Below are 21,431 nucleotides of genomic sequence, written 5' to 3'. Positions count from 1 at the left end.
AACAATTCCCGCCCTGCTCCTTTGGAGGGAAAGCAGATGAGGAAGAGGAGGAGGAGGAGGAGGAAGGGCGGGAGAAGAAGGGAAAGAAAGAAAGGAGGGGGGGGGAAAAAAAGTGGCCTACAACTCCCAGCATGCCTTGCGCACGACCGGCCTGGAGACTACAACTCCCAGCAGGCCCCGCGCGCCGCCGCTGTTACCGGGCACCGGGGGCCCCTCCCAAGGTCACCGAGCGCCCCCCGGTCCCCCCATCACGCCACACCGGACACCTGCACAGGCCGAGTTTATTCGTTCCACAACAAGGGCCCCGCAGCCCGGAACCGGGTGTTTGCTCCTCTGTTTTTACCGAAATCGCGGCTCAAAAGGCGCCGCGGGGGCTCGGGAGCTCCGCGCTCACCGGCAGGAGCAGCAGCGCCGGGGGGGTTCCAGGCGTGCCCGCCTCACAGCGCTTATTTACAGGAATCACAGAAATTTCACCTCTGTTTTTTCTCTGTGGCCCAATTGGACAAATATTTCCCTATCTATGCTATAAAAAAATACAGAGATTTGCCGTTTTTGGAAGTAAAATGTGCATTTTCTGACTGTGAGCAGGAGGTAAGCCTGAAAACCTGGTGCTGTTGGAGCTCCCATCACCGCTGGCAGGTGGAGCCAAACCTTCCTCCACCCCAAAACCACCCCAAGGCAGGAAAAACCCCGAATTCAGCCCACGTTTCTCATGGCAAATAAAGTATTTCAAGTAAAGATGAAGGTGGGTTTCAGCATTTCAGAGCTCTGAGATCAGTCAGTACAATGCAAACCAAACCTGTGCAACAGCAGCTGTGTGCTTCCTGCTCCAAAAATTCCACCCCAGTTCCCATCTTTGGGCTCTTGTTGCTTTTTTAATCCTTGGAAATACAACTAGCAGTTCTTCAAAAAAAAAAAAATCTAGAGAAAGGGAAGCAGCAGGAAAAAAAAAACAAACTTCCCAGCAGTGAGAGAACTTCTCATTTTTTCTGTCCATTTTCAGTATTTTTCATCAGGGAACTGGTCCTGGCTTCACCAGGATTGTCCACCTGAAGGAGGAAGGCCAGGGCTAAATTTTGCTCTTGGCATATTAAAGAGTCTTTAATAAAGAATAACATGTGCAAAAAAAAAAAAAAAAAAAAAAAAAAGAAGAAAATTTAAATAGATCAAGCCAGGTTTTTGCAGAATTACTGTGGCCAGAACAGCTCCCTCCTCTCTTGTGTCCTCACCCAACCCAAGGCTGGAGGTAAAAAACTGCACTGGGGAGACACCAGCATGAAAAGAAGCCACCAAGAGGTGCTAGCTGTCACCTGTGTGTCCTCCCTGCCTCCAAACCAAGGTGAGCAGCAGCCCAAAGGAACAAAGAGCAGAAATTCCCCTTTTCTCTGGCAGCACCGGGCGCTCTCTGTGTTTGTCGAGTTCTCCCAAACAGGTGGAGTGGGTGTCCAACCTTCCCAGCCAGGACCTGCAGCTGCTCTCCCAAACTTTCCAGAAAGTTTGTGGTGGGTTTTTTTGGGTTTTTTTTTGTTTTGTTTTTTGTTGGTTTTTTTTTTGGAGGTTTCCCCCAGGATTATAGCTGGAATCCTTCCATGGGAGCCTCGGGTTGTTGGAAGATGTATTGCTGCTGGTTCTCGTCCACCTGGGGAGCCACGGCCGCGTCGTCCTCCACCCCAAAGTAGTGCTCAATCAAGTCAAAGGCTTTCTGGTAGATCTCCTGGTTCTCGTGGCTCTGGAGGAATTCTATTTTATCCAAACCTTTGAAGGAAAAAAAGAAAAAAAAAATTGGAATGGGATGAAGCAAAGAAATCCCCTCTCCCTCCTCCAAAGGATTCTGTGAGCAGAATAAAACCACGCCTAAACCCAGCTGTGCCAAAGCTGCCCCTGCTCAGGTTTAGCTGATCCAGATGTGCTCCCAGCTGCAGGCTAATCCCAAATTCCAGCGGGATGAAAAATTAGGGATTTGGTGGCTGCAGGGGGTGGGGAGGAGGAGCAGGGCCTGTGCCAGGAGCCTCCAGCTCTCGCTGCCCCGGTTCATCCAGCGCTGCACAGAAAGCATCCATGCACAGGGCACCCTCAGGAATTCCAGGAATTATCCTTCCAGGGAGAATCAGGACACTCCAGATATTCCATAATGAGAGGGCAAAACAGACACTGCCAGCTCACAGGGAGTTTCAGACCAAAATAGGAACTTGTTCCTCCCTCAAAGCATCGAGAGCAGGACCAAAAAAAAAAAATAAATCCAACAGCAGCAAATTAAATCACTCCAGGGAAAAGCAAAATCTCCCTGGATTTCCAGTGTAAAATTGGGCACAGTCAGAGCAATTTTAGATCAAGAAGTGTCACTTTTTACTTAGCTCAGCTCATTTCTGGCTCATACTCCCACCTGGTGCAAGCCACGATTTTCAGCTTGGACTCCAGGTCAGAGTTATTTTTCTCATCACTCACTAAACGAGTTTGAAAAGATTTTGGAACAAATATTGGCTATTTTGGAATATAACAAACCCTTCAACAGAGCAGAAAAGCAGCTGAGAGAGCCCTGCAGTGCCCAAAGCCCCACCTACCATAGGCCTCCTCGATCAGGCTGCAGTAGGGGTTGATCCCAGTCCCACTCTGGTTGGCTTCCTGCTCTCCCAGCCTCAGGATGTTTTCCAGCCCATTCAATGCCACCAGAACGATCTTGGAGTCCATGACAGTCAGCAGGTCACACAGGGGTTTGATACAACCCAAATTCACCAGGTACCTGCAGGGGGAGAGCAGCACCAACATCACTGCCTGCTCAGGAGCATCACCTTGGCTCCTTGGGAAAGCAAAGGAGTCCAACTAAAATCCAGAAATTTACCTTAAAATACACATTTACTGCTCTGCAAGGTTAATTTTGATGCATTTATTTGTATTTGTATGCAGCCCTATTTTCAGAAATCTTTTTTTTTTTAAGGAAATGAGCCACTTTTGAAATCCAGGTGCTGCCAACTTAAGTCCACACTGGAATTTAATCTGTCATTAAATTTGGACATTTAGCTTCAACTACCCAAAGAGAAATGGAGAAAATCTGGGATCCTCATCCAGCAGGAAATCACAACCCAGCTCTGCCTGTCTCCGTTACTCTCCAGAATCTCTCCAAATTCCTCCTTTGCCTGGAAATTTGCCTCAATTCCACCCCAGGCAGGTGTGGCCCAGGAGGGGAGGCTCAGGGAATATCTGACCTGAGCCACTTTTGAAATCCAGGTGCTGCTTGACTTAAGTCCACACTGGGATTTAATCTGTCATTACATTTGGAGATGTAGCCTCAACTACCCAAAGAGAGATGGAGAAAATCTGGGATCCTCATCCAGCAGCCAGCTCTGCCTGTCTCCGTTACTCTCCAGAATCTCTCCAAATTCCTCCTTTGCCTGGAAATTGGCCTGAATTCCACCCCAGGCAGGTGTGGCCCAGGAGGGGAGGCTCAGGAATACCTGATCTGCTCAGGGGTGCCTCCCGAGGTGGCGTTGGTGATGGCCCAGGCCGCCTCTTTCCGCGTGCGGAATTCCGCTTTCTGCAGGATTTCGATCAGCACCGGGAAGATGTTGGCATCGATGACTGCCTGGGAAGAGAGGGCAGGGAGAGGGCTTGGGATTGGCAGCACTTCCCAAAAGGTTTCCTGAAAGAAACCTCCACTTCCACATCCCCAGGTGAAGAACTTCCCAAGCTGAAGTGATTGCTGTGGTTTGTTCCTCAGCCAAATCCTATTAAAAGGAGATATTCCATCACCAGATGTGCTGGGTATGGAATTATCATAGATTCCAGAGAATTCCAGATACAACCACAGATTCCAGATATTCCATAACCATCACATATAATATTCCATCCATATTATGGAATAGCCATAGATTCCAGAGAATTCCAGATATTCCATAACCACCATAGCTGGTTATGGAATAACCACAGATTCCAGAGAATTCCAGTTATTCCATAACCAGATATTCCAGATATAACAATAGATTTCAGATATTCCATAACCATCACATATAATATTCCATCCATATTATGGAATAACCAGAGATTCTAGAGAATTCCAGTTATTCCATTACCAGATATTCAAGGTATAACCATAGATCTCAGATATTCCATAACCTTCACATATAATATTCCATCCATATTATGGAATAACCAGAGATTCCATATAATTCCAGATATTCCATAACCATCATGACTGATTATGGAATAACCACAGATTCCAGAGAATTCCAGATACTCTATAACCAGATATTCCAGATATAACCACAGATTCCAGATATTCCATAACCATCACACATAATATTCCATCCATAGTATGGAACAACCACAGATTCCAGAGAATCCCTGGAATTGCAGCAATACTGGGGGAATGCTGAAAGCTCTGCTCTGCTTCCCTTTGGAGGTCAGGAAAAGGATAATTAAACCTCAACCAGCTCCAGCTCTTCCAAGGGATTGAGGATGGAGAAATAGGAGCTGTATCTCCTCCAATTCCAATGATCCAACCTGGATGGGGTTGAGTCCATGTGCTGCTGCCATTCCTAATTTTCATCTTAATTTTTTAGGTCGTTTGGCAGCAGCAAAATTTGCTGCAGAATAAGAGAAATGAACCAATCCAGCCTCTAAGGGTCAGGGAAAGGAAGAAGCTGCAAATCCTTAATGCTGAGCTTGGAATGTGGGATGGCTGCAGGCAGGCTGGGGGAGACTGTACCTGGATCTGTGCTCTGTTCCCTGCTGTGATGTTGGATATGGTCCAGCACGCCTCTTTCCTGATGGATTCCTTGGGGCTGCTCAATAAATGGAGGAGGCAAGGCAGGGCTGAGCAGTTTAGAATCACCTTTTGTGGGGGGGAAAGGAAGCACAAGTGAGATCACCAGTGCCAGGCACTGCATTCCCTGCAGGAAATTCCTCTCCTCTCACCTGGGTCTGGATGTCATCCCCTGTCACGATGTTGCCAACTGCTCGAAGAGCTGGAGAGGCCACTTTGTAATCGTTATGCCTGCAGGAGAATTGTGCAAAGACAAACCCAACTCCATCAGATCGCTGGGATGTTCACCATGTTCCCTCCCCATCATCCCATCTGCACCATTTCCTTAGGATTCCATCCCCTGCCACACAGAACTCGGGGTAAGCTGAGCATATTGCCACTGAAAACAAAGCTGTAACACAGTTTGATGCTTTGTATCCCGACTCCAATCCCTTTTCCATGCAGATTTTGGAGAAACAAAGGCAAGCTGATTTCTCCTAGCCGCTGTTCTTTGATTTGCCTCATAACCAGGCATCCAGAGCACACAACATTCTGCAATCATTAAGGAAATCTGGGAAAGCAGAGAGAAAGTTCTTCCCAGTTGTCTGTGTGGTCAGCCTATGCTCAAAAAAAGGTTGAATTTCAGACATTTACAGTGATAACATTTGTTTTATCAATGGATTCGTAATTTTTGGGGCAGATGTTGATACCAACACAGGTATCTTTTCACAGTGTAGAGTAGAACTGGAAAATCTTCAGCTCAGGAAGCCAAGCCAGCAAATTCCAGCTGCTCCAGATCCTCCTGGGTCAGCTCAGGTGCCTGGATCCCGTGGTGCACGGGAAGTTTGGTGGGATTTAGAGCTGGATTAGTCAATCTCCTGACAGATACTCACATTAAGAGCTCCACCAGCCTCCTGCACACCCCTGAGTCCACCACAGCCTGGATCTTCTCGTTGGGACCATCGGACAGGTAGGACAGAGCCCAGCACGCGTCTGCCAGCAGGTCAGAGTCACTGTTGAACAACAATCGGGACAACACTGGCAGGCAGGGAGACACCTGCAACAACAGCCACCACCCAGGGTTAGTCACCAGGCCAGGACCACCAGAGCTGCAGGCAAACACCTCCTGCTCACTGCTCAGCTCAAGTCCTGCATGGCCACAGAGCCCTTCTTCCCACAGCCACCTCAGATGACACCGAGGGGTTCCACTGAGCTCCTGTGAAAGAGCTCTGCTCCGTTTCTGACTCGCAGTGGTCAGACCAAGTTCACCTCAATTATTTGTAAGTGGGTCTATATTTACATTCAATTTAGATTTAACCCCTTTGATATGTGAGGTTTCACTTTAAAAAGTGAAAACGTGCTGATTTAAAGTGTTTTTGTGTTGCCAAAGGAAGGTGAGATACCTGAAAAGCCAGCAGGACCTTTAGTTAGGTTCCCTGGACAGGGAAAGGGAAGATACCACAGCTCACAAGGAGTTTTGGTTTTCAGCATTCCCATTTCCAGTGGGTCATAACTTAAGCCTCAAAATTCCAGATTTCATAAGAAAATGGTTTAGAGAAACTTTCTAGGGAAGCCTGGGCCTGTCCTTTATTTGAGGGGTGCAGCAGAAAGGTTGGGAAAAATTAAAGATGCAGATCAACCTCAGCAGGAAAAACCTCATCCTGTGCCCTCCTCGAGTTCTACAGCCCAAAATAACCCAGAAAAACTCTTAACTGGGTGTCTCCCCATCACCTGATGCCAGCAGGGCATTTCTTCTCACCTTATCAAACTCAGGAGGTGGGCTCTTCCCTCTGCACAGGTTTGACAAGGCCCAGACAGCGTTTCGTGTCATTGTCAGCCTGGTGGACGTGGTGAGGAGCCTGAACAGAGAATTACCAGGGATTACTGTCCTTGATGTGGAAGCAGAGGGAACCAAATGAATTAAAACTAAAACATTTAGCTCCAGTTCAGCCCGGGAAGACACTCCCAGTCATCACCATGAACCAAGTGACACAAACTGCTCAGTCTGAGCTCAGCTGTGGGGTGAGGAGCCAGGCTGACACCAGGAGCAGCCAAAGCAGCCACTGGGACAAAGCCTCACATTTTTCCAGGCTGGGATGAAGATTAATTCTTGCCAGAGCAACCAGAGCCCAGGCCTGACAGAACTGTGTTATCACCACGCTGAGGGAGGTGGTGTGAGAGACCTGATCTTACTCTAAACCCAAAAAATCCCAAGCAGAGAGCGGGAGCTGAGGGACACCAGAAGGAGCAGCACCCCAGAGCAGCATAAAGGAATTTTATCCACAAAATCCCACTCCTCTAAGGCACAGGTTTGATTCCCAAGAATTCTACACTGCCAGGACCTCTGTAAGAAATTTTATCCACAAAATCCCACTCCTCTGAAGCAGGTTTGATTCCCAGGGATCCCAAAGTGCCAAGGAATTTTATCCACAGAATCCCACTCCTCTGAAGCAGGTTTGATTCCCAGGGATCCCACAGTGCCAAGGAATTTTATCCACAGAATCCCACTCCTCTGAAGCAGGTTTGATTCCCAGGGATCCCACAGTGCCAAGGAATCTGTAAGGAATTTTATCCACAGAATCCCACTCAGAACCAGAGGTTTGATTCCCAGGAATCCCACAGTGCCAGGGACCCTGTAAGGAATTTTATCCACAGAATCCCACTCCTCTGAAGCAGGTTTGATTCCCAGGGGATGTTGGCCCACCTCCAACACTGCTGCCCTAGTAGGGTGGCACTCCCAGAACTGCTCATGGCTACTCACATTAATAAGGGAGGAAGAATGGCACAGCTCAGGACGTAATCCCTACACACGGAGCTGTCTCCAGCAATGTTCCCCAGCGCCCAGACAGCCTGAAAGGAAACAGCAACAGCTTCAGTTTCATTTTCTGACAGGGAGAGATGGGCTGAGAAAGCAAATTTCTGTAACTCCAGGTGACAATCTGCGCTCTGCAGCCAGCTGGGATCACTCCATTTAAACACTGCATTTTGGACATGTGCTTCTCCCCGAAATCCCAAAGTGAGGAGAGATCCTTACCTGCTCCTGAACATCCTCAAAGTCAGAGTTTAAGAGCTCTATAAAGATGGGAACTGCCCCAGCCTCGATGACTATTTTGGTTTGTTGGGAAGTCCCTGAGGCGATGTTTGTCAGGGCCCATGCAGCCTCAAACTGAAAGGAGAGAGGAATTGGAATAAAATCAGCCTGATCCAGCAAAATTAATAAAACCAGTCTGATCCAGCAAAATAAAGGAATAAAATCAGCCTAATTCAGTAAATTTAATAAAATCAGCCTGATCCAGCAAAATAAAAGAATAAAACCAGCCTGATTCAGTAAAATTAATAAAATCAGCCTGATCCAGCAAAAAAAAAGGAATAAAATCAGCACAGTCCAGCAATATAAAGGAGTAAAATCAGCCTAATTCAGTAAAATTAATAAAATCAGCCTGATCCAGCAAAATAAAGGAATAAAACCAGCCTGATTCAGTAAAATTAATAAAATCAGCCTGATCCAGCAAAAAAAAAGGAATAAAATCAGCCCAGTCCAGCAATATAAAGGAGTAAAATCAGCCTAATTCAGTAAAATTAATAAAATCAGCCTGATCCAGCAAAATAAAGGAATAAAACCAGCCTGATTCAGTAAAATTAATAAAATCAGCTTGATCCAGCAAAATAAAATAATAAAACCACTTTGATTCAGCAAAATAAATGAATAAAACCAGTTTGATTCAGCAAAACAGCTCTCACGACATTCTGGCTACAATTCTGCTGCAAAGGTTTTGGGAGAGAAAGGAAGAGAATGCCTCAGTACTCAAAGGATTTTATGTTCCTGAGCAATAAAAGAGCTACAGCTCCTCAAAGGATGAGCAAGAGATATCACCACCACCTCATTTCTCTTCCATAACCATTTCCCAGCAAGAAACACAGTGCAGGAACACACAAAATAGAAAATTCTCTATATTTCATCCAACATCCCAAAGATGCTGCGAGTTCAAGGGAAGCTGAGCAGAAATTCCCTTCTTTTGCCACTTTTTTTTGGTTTAAAACCAGATTTCCACCTTCATTTCCTGGAAATGAAGCCCCTTTGTCCATGACCTGGGGCTAAAGGGCACGGAGAAAGAGGAAAGCAGTCATCACCTTGGATTAAATTCCATGTATGGAAATCTCTTTAACGTCTCCAAAGAAACCAGGATTTATTGCCATGCTGGAAGGAATCTCAGGAAGCCACCCAGGCAGGATCAGCACTGGCCAAACTCATTTCTAACCTTCCCTGGCCTCTCTGCCTCCAGCAATGGAGGTTTTTCCTCCACAGTTTCTTCCTGCAGCAGAAATATCAGCTAGAGGAAATGCAAATTCTCTTCTCCTGCAGCTGAATTAAGGAATTTTTGCCAGTATTTTTCCAATAATTTAATTCAGAGCAATTTAATTTTTTTTTTTTTTTGCCTGAGCATTACAGATGAGTTTTGTCTTCTCCTATAGAGCACATTTTTGGGGTTCAAAATATCATTTTCTCCTCACAGCACCTGTGGGTTCACAGGATAAACAGCTCAACACCCTGAAGAATTAACAACAGACTCTCCTTTACCTGTAATGTGCAATTTTCACTCCGTTTCAGGAACTCCACGAATCTTTCCACCACTCCCTGAGTGTTTATCACCTCATCTATTGGAGGATTTGGCTCTGAAACAGCAAGGCAGTGTCATGCAGGGGAGTAACAAGTCTCAAGTGTTAATTAAATTATCTCAAACTGGTCTGAATTCATCAGCGCAGCTTGGCAGAATAATTTTCTGTACAAATCACATAGCTGGCAATCATCAGCAAGACAAAAGATTATCACATTTCTCAATTATGGATATTTTTTTCCCCCCAGCCTGCCAAGATTTTGTGGACAAACCCCTGTAAAAGGCAGGCTCTGTTGGATCCTGGGGCAGAGATTAGTTATTTTTACCTTTGGAGAGTAATTTCCTGAATTTCTGAGTGGTTGCTAGCTGTAGGTCAGGGTCATCTGAGAAAAGCATCTCCACCATCTCTCCTGTGATCAATCCCTCCTGAAAAGAGGCAGAGGAGAGCAGAGGAAAGGTTTCATTTCAGATTGAGATTATTCCAGGCATCACAGACGTGACATCCTACAATTTGGGTTTAGCCAGAAATCCAAAGATTTCAAACTGGGGATCCCAGCAGAGCTGACTCCTCCAGTTCACATCTGCAATGCTGGTGGGAGGACTGGGATAAAAGGGGATAAAATGGAATAAAAGGATGCTGAAGGAGGATTTTGAACATGCAGCTGGGAATAACCCTTGATAAACCAGAGAGAGCAGTGGGATGGGGATTCCCTGGCATGGGAATAACCCTTGATAAACCCTTGATTCCTTGGCATGGGCTGAGCTTTGCAGGGCTCATGGCTCCATTGGTGTCACTCTGGATTCCTCAGGAATAAATTCTTCCCCTCAGGAATGAAATTTCCCCCCTCAGGAATGCAGGAATTAAATTTCCCCCCCTAAGGAACAAAATCTTCCCCCTCAGGAACAAAATTTCCCCCCCACACTCAGGAAGGAAATTTTGCCCCACTCAGGAAGGAAACTTTTCCCCCCCCAGGAAGGAAATTTTCCCCCCTTCAGGAAGGAAATTTTGCCCCCCTTAGGAAGGAAATTTTCCCTCCCCTCAGGAAGGAAATTTTCCCCTCTCAGGAATAAATCTCCTCTTTGCATTTTAGCCAAGGGTTTGTGGCTGCTCCAGCTGCCTGCACCAACTTACACAAAGATTCCTGAAAGTAAGGGAATAAAAGCATTGGAATTTGTCAGTTCCATGCAAGCACAGAATCCCAGGATGGTTTGGGTTGGAAGGAGTTTAAATCCCATCCAGTCCCACCCCTGCCAAGGGCAGGGACACCTCCCACTATCCCAGGTTGCTCCAAATCCTGTCCAATCTGGGCTAATTCCAGGGATCCAGGGGCAGCCACAGCTTCTCTGGGAATCTCTGCAGGGCCTCACCACCCAAAATATGAATTCTGTCTGAGGGTACCTTACCCCACAGGCTGTGGAAGTGACGTAGGAATCCACCAGGAGACTGTCGAACATGGAGTCATCCTCATTGATCAGCTCCACGTTCCTCCTTTTGAAGAGCTGGTGGGGACCAGAACAAGGGATTGTTATTAAAAAGCAACAAGCAACAGGCTCCAAAAATTCAACATTCTTGTTCCTTAAGCAAGATCCCTGCTGGACTGAAGATAACCTGAGTAAAAACTCACTAACAGCAGCTCTGCACTCTCAGGGTTAGTCTGGCACACAAGTTTAAGTGCTGATTCTTGCTCTCAAATATGGAAATGCACAAACAGCTGAGCCACCAGGGAAGGCAAGTGAAGAATTTGACCAAAATCAGGAAAACTGGGCAAAAAAAGTAGCTTGGATAAGGTGCTAATAAAGCAAATATTTAGTTCCAGACATAGCACTTGGGAATCACTTTGTGCTTCCAAAAAAGAAACACACTCAGGGTTAAGAAATACATGCAGGCCATACTTTCACTTGCTCTTCCTGTTTCACCAGGAAATAATCCTGTTCACATAATCTTTAAAAACCTCACCACCGGCTTTAAAATCAAGGATCTATGAACAAAAAAAGCCCAAAAAATAAAAAAGAAACACAAAAAAAACCAAAAACAAACCAACCCTTGAGTAGCTCAAGAACAAAATGCTTGGAAAAGCTGTCCATGTGAGCTGGGTCCAGAGAAAAAATAAGAAAAAAGCAAGATCTCAGAACAGAAAGAATTACTGCAAATAAAATTTAATGCAGATTCTTGAAGAATCCAGCAGTCTGGGCTGTGTTAGGGCTGACACCACCTGCTCCAGGTGAGTTACCTGTGCAAGATCTCAGTCAGAACAGAAAAAATTATTGCAAACAAACTTTAATGCACAGATCCCTGCAGTTCCAGCAGGTCTGGGCTGTGTGAGAGCTGCCCCAGGTGGGTGAGTTACCTGCTGCAAGATCTCAGAATAGAAAAAATGATTGCAAACAAACTTTAATGCCCAGATCTTTGAATATTGCAGCAGTCTGGGCTATGTTAGGGTTGACCCAGGCTGTCCCAGGTGGGTGAGTGACCTGCTGCAGGATCTCAGAACAGGAAAAAACGATTGCAAACAAACTTTAATGCAGATTCTTGAAGATTGCAGCAGTCTGGGCTGTCCCAGGTGGGTGAGTGACCTGCTGCAGGATGTCAGAACAGGAAAAAACGATTGCAAACAAACTTTAATGCACAGATCCTTAAAGACTGCAGCAGTCTGGGCTGTGTGTTACAGAAAAAAAATGCAAGGAAACTTCAGTGCACAGATTCCTGCAGTTTCAGTGGTCTGGGCTGTGTGAGGCTGCCCTGGATGGGTGAGGTACCTGCTGCAGGATCTCAAAACAGGAAAAAACGATTGCAAACAAACTTTAATGCAGAGATCCTTAAAGACTGCAGCAGTCTGGGCTGTGTGTTACAGAAAAAATGACTGCAAACAAACTTTAATGCCCAGATCCCTGCAGTTTCAGTGGTCTGGGCTGTGTGAGGGCTGCCCTGGATGGGTGAGGTACTTGCTACAGGATGTCAGAACAGAAAAAAATGACTGCAAACAAACTTTAATGCCCAGATCCGTGCAGTTCCAGCAGGCTGGGCTGTGTGAGGGCTGCCCCAGGTGGGGGATACCTGCTGCTCCCGTTTCTGTTTGCGCAGCTGAATCCCCTCCTCCTCCCTCCTCCGGCGCATCTCCTCGGGATTTAGGGCTTTGTTCTTGTAGCTCTTCATTCGATAGTTTTCTGTGAAAACAGGAGGAATTCTGCCTCAGGGCGCCTGCCACTGCTCCTGTGTGTCCTCCCCGTGTGGGATAACCAGATGGAGTACATTTATTTACTCTGAGTGCCTTTGGTTTTCAGCAGAAATTTTTATTTCGCTGCTACCAGCACTTTTCCCCAGATGTTTATTCCCAGAGAGCACAAACCCAGCAGAGTGAAGGCGTGGAGCTCTGGTGAGGGACAGGACTGTGTCCCACCAGGTGTTCAGGGCCTGACCTACTTCTGCTGCTGCTTCAGAGCTGACAAATGCAGCAATTCCAACCCGATTCCTGCAGAGTTTCCCTCCCAGTCTGTTTTTATCCCCTCCCAGGCAGGGAAGGGACACTCCAGTTTTTGGCACAGCTAAAGGCAGCCAGGGCCAAGCTGTAACTGAAGCAGGGAAGGATGGCAACCCCTGACTGCCCCAGCCGGAACCCCCTGCTTTGAGCATGGCAAAAATTCCCCAAACTCTCCCATTTCTGACATTATTTGCACAGATAATTTGTTTATCCTTTCTCAGGATAAACCTCAGAGGCTCAACTAGCCCAGAACTCATTTGAAAACAAGTATTTTTGGGTTTTTTCCCCAGCTGCTAAGGGCAGGAGGGAGTTTCAGTTTTATCTCCTCCTCATTTCAAGCCTGAGGCACCCTCAGCCTTGTGGCTCACAAAGTTTCAGTCCCACTTATCAACAACCTCCAGCCACCCTGGAGCCCTTCCAAGAACAACTGGAGAAGTGTCAGACCCAAAACTCCACAGCCAACCCAAGGAAAAACACCTACTAAATACAAATATCCAGCTTCTCATTATTAAGGAGAGAGAAAACAACAGGAAAAAATTAATATTTTAACAGGAGAGGAAACAAAATACTTTCAGTTCTATGATTTCCTAAAACCAGCTAAAAAGACACCAAAAAAGAGACAAACATCCAGGCTTTAGGGTTTTATATACAATAGCCAGGTGTCACCTAGATATAGATTTTCATTCAGAACATGTATTTAAGCACCACTGTTGACTTTTTATTTGTATTTCCACCCCACTGGGGCTCGGGCAGCCACAGGGAAGAGTAAGAGCTGACATCTTAGTTCTCCAAACAACTTAAAAATCTGAATCCTCCTTTTGGAAAGCAAAGGCTCCAATGAAAAGGTGGTTTTGAAGAAAAGGAGGAAGGAGAATTGAGGATGCCCAGGATCACCAGGCACTCCCAAAAATAGCCAAGGGACACATGACAGCTCAGCTGCCTCCAAACTCAGCCGTGCCAGAAAAGCCAGACTCAGGAACACTCAGCACCTCGTCCTTTAAGATTTTTTTACCTCCCAGAGCATCAAAACCTTTAAGTTTTTTCTTTTTTTTTTTGTCTCTCTCATCCTGCAGGGAAACCCCAAAGATTTGCAGGTCACAAAACTCCCTGGTTTTTCTCCCACAGTTTCTTCCTGCAGATGATTTCCATTGATTTTTTTTTTTTCTCCCAGCCCATCATCTCTGGCAGTGCTTTAAAGGCACGGGAATGCTGATTTGGGACATTCCACCCCGTTTCCATGGCAACGGGTGTGAGAAATGCAGGATCAGGACCTCACAGTGAGCAGCAGCACCAAACTCATGGAATGAAACACAGCAGGACAAATTCTGGCTTTGGAATGTTTCAGTGGCAAACATCATTTGTGTCAACTCTGAACTCCAATTCCATCTGTGGGAATATCCCCAAATCCAAATTTATCAGGGTCTGGGAGTTCCTGGGCTGTCAGGAATTCTCTGCTCTTAAGGAAGAGACTCCAGCCACAGATTTTCACTTGACTCTGGAAAGATTTCCTTTTACTGAAGTGCCAGTGGGCACTGAACACAGAGAAAATAATAAATCTTACAAAATTCATTCCATTTTAAAAAGTTCTGATCCTGCTTGGACAAAACATCCCTTCTGCTTAAGGAATCCCACTTCCCCAAGTTGTGCCTTTTGCTGCTCCCTGGATTAGTGAACATCAATCACAGCTCCATCAAAAAATTAAAAATTAAAAAAAAAAAAAATCCCCAGTATTTGCATTTCAAACTTAAGGATGGAATTGAACAACACCTTCCCAGTTTCCTGTGCAAAGGAATGCAAAGGAAACCCCCTTCAGGAGCTGGGAGAAATTTGGCACCTCTTGCCTTCACTGAGGGGAAAAAAATTCATCCAGCTGTCAAAGAATTACGAGCCCAAGTTGCCACACTCATAAATAGGAGGATGAGAAGGTATTTCCCACTTAAAAGAAAGGAAGAACGGGGTGAAAGTTTGACTTTGAAGGCTCAGCAGGGCACTCAAATCCCTGTAAATCCAGCACAAGCCACAGCAGGAAAATGTAATTCCAGAGCTGTTACTCTAACAGCTCCTGGATGGGGAATCCAAGCCTGCCTCTTCCCAATTTTCTGTAAAACATGCAATATTTGCTTCCAACGTTTTCCTCACTGCTGATTAAACCCTGGGAGCTGAGTCACTGCAGGATTTGTGCTGCTGAGTCAGGGCCAGGGCTCTTTTTGGAGCCCAAATGTCCCTTCCCACAGGGAATATTCCACAGGGAATCTTCCAAAGGTGGCTCTGGACGCTCGCAGGGCTGACAGCTGTTCCCTGCTTGGGGAATTATGCAAGTGTAAATAAATACACTTGAGGAACTTCAGCAGCACTAAAATGCCACTTGGTGCCTGCTGGGGACGTTCCCAGCTCTCAGGTGACCTCCAAAGGCCCTTCCCACCCAACTTTTCCCTGGGATGGGGATAAAGTTGGTGATTTATAATTTAAACTCCTCTAAATTAGACAAATTGCAACAAAATAAATGGAGCGAACTGCTGAGTTTCACCTCATTCCTCATATATCTCCAATTCCCTGAAATCCCAGAGGATTCTCCCATCATTAACATCTCCAGAGGACTCTTCTAGAAAAAAAAAAAAAATGTCCAGGACAACTTTATTAAGTAAATTGAAACCCTACAAAAAGAAGACTAAATCATCTGTACTATTTAAATAGAAATCAAATTAATAACTACATAAAATAGTTGAATTAATGTGTAAAAGAACAGCTCTGAGCTGCTAGCAGAAATCAGTTAAAACCACTTTTTTTTTTTTTACTGTCACCAATAGTTTTGCAACAAATTAAGAGAAAAAATAAAAAGGGAAAAAATTCACTTTTTTACTTCAGAAGACACAAGAAATGAAGCTAAACAGTAGAGCAACTAAACAAAAAAAAAAAATCCTGTCAAATAATCCCAACTCTGGCTGTGCCTACAACTCTGGAATTCCCCCAGCTGCTATAAAAGCAGCAAAATTCTGCTGTGTGACACCGGGGCAGGTCTGGTTTGTTCTCCCAGGGGTGTTTGGCAGCACAAAATTCCTGCAGAGGTGTCCTGGAGGGGGTGGCCGTGTCCCCGTGCCTGTCCCGGGCTGTCCCCGTGCCTGTCCCGGTTGTCCCGGGCTGCCGTGCCGGTAAATCCCCGTTTCCCAGCCAGGGATGTGAGATCACCGCTGGAATGTGCAGCGCTGCGAGGGGGAAGGGACAGGGGAAAATTTCTCTTTGGGGGGAAATTCACTGGCAGGCAGCGTTTGCCATTCCCCAGGGTTCAAACAGGATTAGGAATCCTTTTGGAATGTCCCTGCCCTGCTGGAAAAAGAAGGCAGCAACTCCTCAGGGCAGTTCTCAATGCTTCCTGCTCCTCATTTTGATCTTTTCAGCCCAAAATTTGAGGGCTTTAAGTCCTCTTCAAGCTGGTTTATCCATTCTGATTTCCTTTAAAAAATGGACTGATCAAGCACAAGAGTTAGCTGAGAACAATCCCAAAACCAGGGAAAAACTTGAACTGAATCCACTCAAACTCGACCTAGGAGAGTTCCAATTAAAACCAACCAGAAACATTCAGAGATAATTAGAGAGGGATATGAAATTCCAATAAATCCATCCCTTCCAACACGTGCTTTGCCTCACAAACAAACAGGGCTGTGTGATTTGCTAAGCAGATTTACCTGGACCTCAGCAGCCTGAAGGAATCAGGACTTTCACTCTCACAGGATTTTAATAATCAAACTCTCCCCCTTGACAAAGTTCATGTTTGCTCTGCTGAGCTAAAGCAAACAAAGCAAACCAGCCAATTAACTGTAAAATTCATCAGCCACGGGAGTTTTATTGAGAATTGAGCATTAACGGGGGTTTTATTGAGAATTGAGCATTAATGCTGCTCCACGGGTTAAGCAGCACTAAAAAAAGGCATTTAAAGATGTCATCAGTTCATTCCTCCTTTGCCATGCAAATGACAATTTCCAACAGCATCATGATTTAAAACCATGAAAAAAAAAATCCACTCAACCTTAGCTGGTTTAAAAATAATAAAGTTACAGGAGGATAATTCAAACAGGGAGGATATTCGGCTCTAACAGGGGTGGGAAGAAGGGGAAGCTCCTGTGCACAAACTTCTCAGCTCCACATAAAACAGCCCCAAGAATTTCCAGCCATTCCCACCAGGCCCCAGGACATTTTTCTCCTCAGAGCTGCCAGCCCAGGTTTTATATCTGAAGCCATAAATTAAAATTTCCGAGCTGTGCAGGGCTGGGAGGTGCAGCAGCCACACACAGACTGGTCACTGACTTCACCTCAGGAGGCAGAAAAGCTCCTGGTGAGATCATGATAAGTGAAATAAATTTTAAATGATCATTTTTAAATGATCACAGAGTATTTTTGAAGGTTCACTGAATCCCTGGTTTGGAAGGAGATGAAAACTTCCACCATCCCAGGCTGCTCCAAGCCCTTTCCAACCTGGCTTGGGGTAATTCCAGCCACAGCTTCTCTGGGAAATCCATCCCAGCCCCTCACAGGAAAAAATTTATTCTCAATATCCAACTTAAACTCGCCGCTTTAAAGCCATGAAGCTTCTGAAGCAGCCCTGGTTAAAAGACAACATTGCAGGTGGAAAATGGAAACATTTTAATCTTTATTTCCAGAAGATCCTCACTCAATTTTAATGAAAACACGGCTGCTACAAGGCTGGGCTTTTCCAACTCATCTTTTCAAACTCTGTCTTCTTATAGGAATCCTCAAAAAAAAAAAAATTAAAGAAAAATTAAAAAATAAAATCCTCCTCCCTGAGCTGGGACCTCCCACATCAGGCACATCAAACCAAAAATCTGCAGGAATTAAAGGAATTCAATAAATAAAAGGAATTTTTAAAAAACTTTTGGAAGGGGTAACTCTGAGCTGGGATTTATTTGGGACAGCCCAGTGACACGGAGGGCTGGAGCTGGATTTTTATTTCAGAAATATTATTTTTATTTCTCACCTGAACCCCTGAGCTCTGGGGGAGCTCAGGACTGAGCCCCAGCAGCTGCAGGAGGATGAAAATGGAGCAGAGAGAGCTGACACCCCAAAGTGACAGCACTGACACCCCAAAACTGGGCTCCAACAGCTCCCGCCAGCTGGACCCAGGCACTGCAGCCCTGGCACCCCCAAACTCAGAGTATTTCACCCAAAGCCAGAATCTGCAGCCCTGGCACCCCCAGTACCAGGGTGCTTCACCCCAGCACCCCCAAACTCAGAGTATTTCACCCAAAACCGGGCACTGCAGTCGTGGCATCCCCAAAACCGGGGTATCTCACCCTGACACCCCCAAAACCAGAGTATTTCACCCAAATCTGGACACTGCAGCCATGGCACCCCTAAAACCAGGGTATTGCAACCCTGGCACCCCTAAAACCAGGGTATTTCACCCAAAACCGGGCACTGCAGTCCTGGCACCCCCAAAACCGGGGTGTTTCACCCTAGCACCCCCAAAACCCAGGGTATTTCACCCAAAGCCTGGCATTGCAGTCCTAACACCCCCAAACCCAAGGTATTTCACCCTAACACCCCCAAACTCGGGGTCTTACAGCCCTGGCACACCCAAACCCGGGGTACTGCAACCCAAACACCCCCAAAGCCGGGCACTGCAGCCCTGGCACCCCCAAAAATGGGATATTTCACCCCAGGATCTCCAAACCCAGGGTATTTCGCTTTGACACCCTCAAAACCGGGTTGTTTCACCCCGAAACGCCCAAAGCCAGGGAATTTCACCCCGACACCCCCAAACCCGGGGTATTTCAACCCAAACACCCCCAAAACCGGGGTATTTCACCCTGACACCCCAAACCCGCGGTATTTCACCCCGGCACCCCCAAACCCGCGGTATTTCACCCCAGTCCCGGGCTGCCTCACCCTTCACGCCCCGCAGCTCCCGCCCAGCCCGGAGCTCCCCGGAGGCGCGGCCGGCGCTGCCCTCAGCGCTCAGAGCCCCCGGGCCGCCCTCCCCGGGAGCCCCCGAGGACCCCCCCAGGCCCCGCAGCGACCCCGCCGTGACTCAGCGGCCGCGCCGGCCCCGCCGCCCTCAGGAGCGCCCGGGACGCCGCTGAGGGGCGAGGGCGGCGGCGGCGGCGGCGCGGGGCGGGCGGGCTGCGCGCACCGCCCGGCCTCGGGGCGGCTTCTCCGGCCCCACGCCATCCCCTCGCCGTGCCCGGAGCTGCCCGGGCCGCGCCCGCCCCTCAGGGCCCTCACCCATCGCGGCGGCGGCGGCTCCGGTGGCGGCGGCGGCGGCCAAAATATGGCGGCACCGGGAGGGGCGCGGGCCCGACGGCGGCCGCGCGGGGCCAAAGCTGTGCGCGCGGAGCGGCCGCCGGGCGCCCCCAGCGGGCGGCGGCGGAACTGCACCGGCGGCGCGGCCCGGCGGCCACCCGTGTCCTGACACCCGTGTCCTGCCACTCGTGCTTTGTAACCCGTGTCCCGCCACCCGTGTCCTGCCACCCGTGTCCCGCCACCCGTGTCCCGCCACTCGTGTCCTGCCACTCGTGCTTTGTAACCCGTGTCCCGCCACCCGTGTCCTGCCACCCGTGTCCCGCCACCCGTGTCCCGCCACTCGTGTCCTGCCACTCGTGCTTTGTAACCCGTGTCCCGCCACCCATGTCCTGCCACTCGTGTCCTGACACCCGTGTCCTGACACCCGTGTCCTGACATCCGTGCTTTGTAAGCCGTGTCCTGGCACCCGTGTCCTGGCACCCGTGTCCTGACACCCGTGCTTTGTAAGCCGTGTCCTGGCACCCGTGTCCCGACACCCGTGTCCCGCCACCCGTGTCCCGCCACCCGTGTCCTGACACTCGTGCTTTGTAAGTCGTGTCCTGACACCCGTGTCCTATCACCCGTGTTTTGTAACCCGTGTCCTGTCACTCGTGTCCTGACACCCGTGTCCCACCACCCGTGTCCTGCCACCCGTGTCCCGCCACTCATGTCCTGGCACCCGTGCTTTGTAAGCCGTGTCCTGGCACCCGTGTCCTGCCACTCGTGCTTTGTAAGTCGTGTCCTGACACCCGTATCCTATCACCCGTGTTTTGTAACCCATGTCCTGTCACCTCTGTCCTGGCACCCGTGTCCTGGCACCCGTGTCCTGCCACTCGTGTCCTGCCACCCGTGTCCTGGAACCCATGTCCTGACACCCGTGTCCTGTCACCCGTGTCCTGTCACTCGTGTCCTGCCACTCGTGTCCTGACACCCGTGTCCTGACACCCGTGCTTTGTAACCTGTGTCCTGACACCTGTGTCTTATCACCCGTGTTTTGTAATCTGTGTCCTGTCACTCGTGTCCTGTCACCTCTGTCCTGGAACCCGTGTCCTGTCACCTATGTTTTGTCACCACTGTCCTGTCACTCGTGTCCTGCCACTCATGTCCTGTCACTCGTGTTTTGTCACCTCTGTCTTGTCACCCATGTCCTGCCACTCGTGTCCTGTCACTCGTGTTTTGTAAGCCGTGTCCTGCCACCCGTGTCCTGTCATCCATGTTTTGTCACCTCTGTCCTGGCACCCATGTATTGTCACTCGTGTCCTGCCACCCGTGTCCTTTCACCCGTGTCCTGTCACCTCTGTCCTGTCATTCGTGTCCTGTCTGCCACTTGTGTCCTGCCACCCGTGCTTTGTCACCTCTGTCCTGTCATTCATGTCCTCGCATTTTGTCACCTCTGTCCTGCCGCTCGGGTTCTGTCACTCGTGTCCTGTCACTCGTGTCCCATCACTTCTGTCCTGTCACCCGTGCTCTCTCCTGCCCTGTCCCCTCTGTGCTGTCCCTCGTGTCCCGTTCCCGTGGCCATTCCCCAGCAGATCCCCGAGGATCTTTTCGGCTTCTGTCCAATTGTCTACTTGTCGTGGTTTGACACGGGAAAAGAATTTTCCCGGAAAGAAGAGTTCAATTTAAATATTGACCAATTAAAGGTAGACACGCCTCTGAGAACACAGAGGGGTGATTAACAAAATTCCCAGAAAAACTCACTCTCTTTAGTTCCAGAACACCAACATTGCGCCAATGTCAAACCATAACATCTATCCTTAATTTTGAGGTGGTCCCCAAGGTCCTATGAGGTGTCTTTTAACCAAATTGAGGAAACTTTTGTCCTTTTTAAGGAGAGTTACTTTTTTACTCCATCAACAGGGGCCACACTCCCACAGGTTCTTCTCCCTGTCCTGAAGGAGATGTGAGAAAAGGAAAATTGTGTCATCCCCACCCTAGAGGAAATGAGGACACCCGGGACAGGCAGAGACTCTGAGAACTCCTTTAATTGCTGTTAACTGCAAAAGGTTTGGAGAAAGTCGTCGTTACAAAACTACCAGCTGTTAGAATTGCTCCTGGTTTCTCACCCCAGCTAGAAAAGGCTCAGGGAGATGTGGAATAGTTCGAGAACGGAGAATATTGCACAACCAACCCAAGGGTTAATTCGGCTAAAGAAGAAAAGGAAGCGACACGGATGCTGCAGCCTCAGCCCCAGGTCCCCACTGGTGTCCCCCGTGTCCCCTGCCCACCACAATCCCAGCCAGGACAAGCTGAGGCTCTGCTGGACACAAGGCTTTGGCAGGAGAGGGATGCTCCCACCAGGAG

The 21,431-nt window shown here is 48.0% G+C and overlaps 1 protein-coding gene across 1 annotated transcript; it reads right to left on the bottom strand.

The window, feature by feature from the left end:
• Positions 1-267: 267 nt before the first annotated feature.
• KPNA6 (karyopherin subunit alpha 6) lies at positions 268-19,137 on the bottom strand. The gene is made up of 14 exons (XM_021539437.2): positions 19,071-19,137; positions 12,410-12,519; positions 10,759-10,854; positions 9,681-9,780; positions 9,318-9,412; positions 7,773-7,904; positions 7,500-7,588; positions 6,498-6,597; positions 5,632-5,795; positions 4,912-4,990; positions 4,703-4,828; positions 3,453-3,580; positions 2,562-2,740; positions 268-1,755 (listed from the first exon to the last, which is right to left on the bottom strand). Exons 1-14 carry the CDS (start codon positions 19,072-19,074, stop codon positions 1,571-1,573), a joined length of 1,587 nt encoding a protein of 528 aa, XP_021395112.1. The 5' UTR covers positions 19,075-19,137; the 3' UTR covers positions 268-1,570.
• Positions 19,138-21,431: the final 2,294 nt, after the last annotated feature.

This window comes from Lonchura striata, chromosome 26 (genome assembly GCF_046129695.1).
Source record: "Lonchura striata isolate bLonStr1 chromosome 26, bLonStr1.mat, whole genome shotgun sequence".
NCBI lineage: Eukaryota > Metazoa > Chordata > Aves > Passeriformes > Estrildidae > Lonchura > Lonchura striata.
This window is presented reverse-complemented; position numbering and strand designations above follow the sequence as displayed.

Bases quoted from the DNA above. Each gene is read 5' to 3' on its own strand.
- KPNA6 (XM_021539437.2), bottom strand. The intron at 10,855-12,409 runs GTATCCCCCACC...GGTCCCCACCAG, and splicing joins AACAGAAACGGGAGCAGCAG to CTCTTCAAAAGGAGGAACGT. The intron at 6,598-7,499 runs GTGAGTAGCCAT...TTCTCTGTTCAG, and splicing joins ATTCTTCCTCCCTTATTAAT to GCTCCTCACCACGTCCACCA.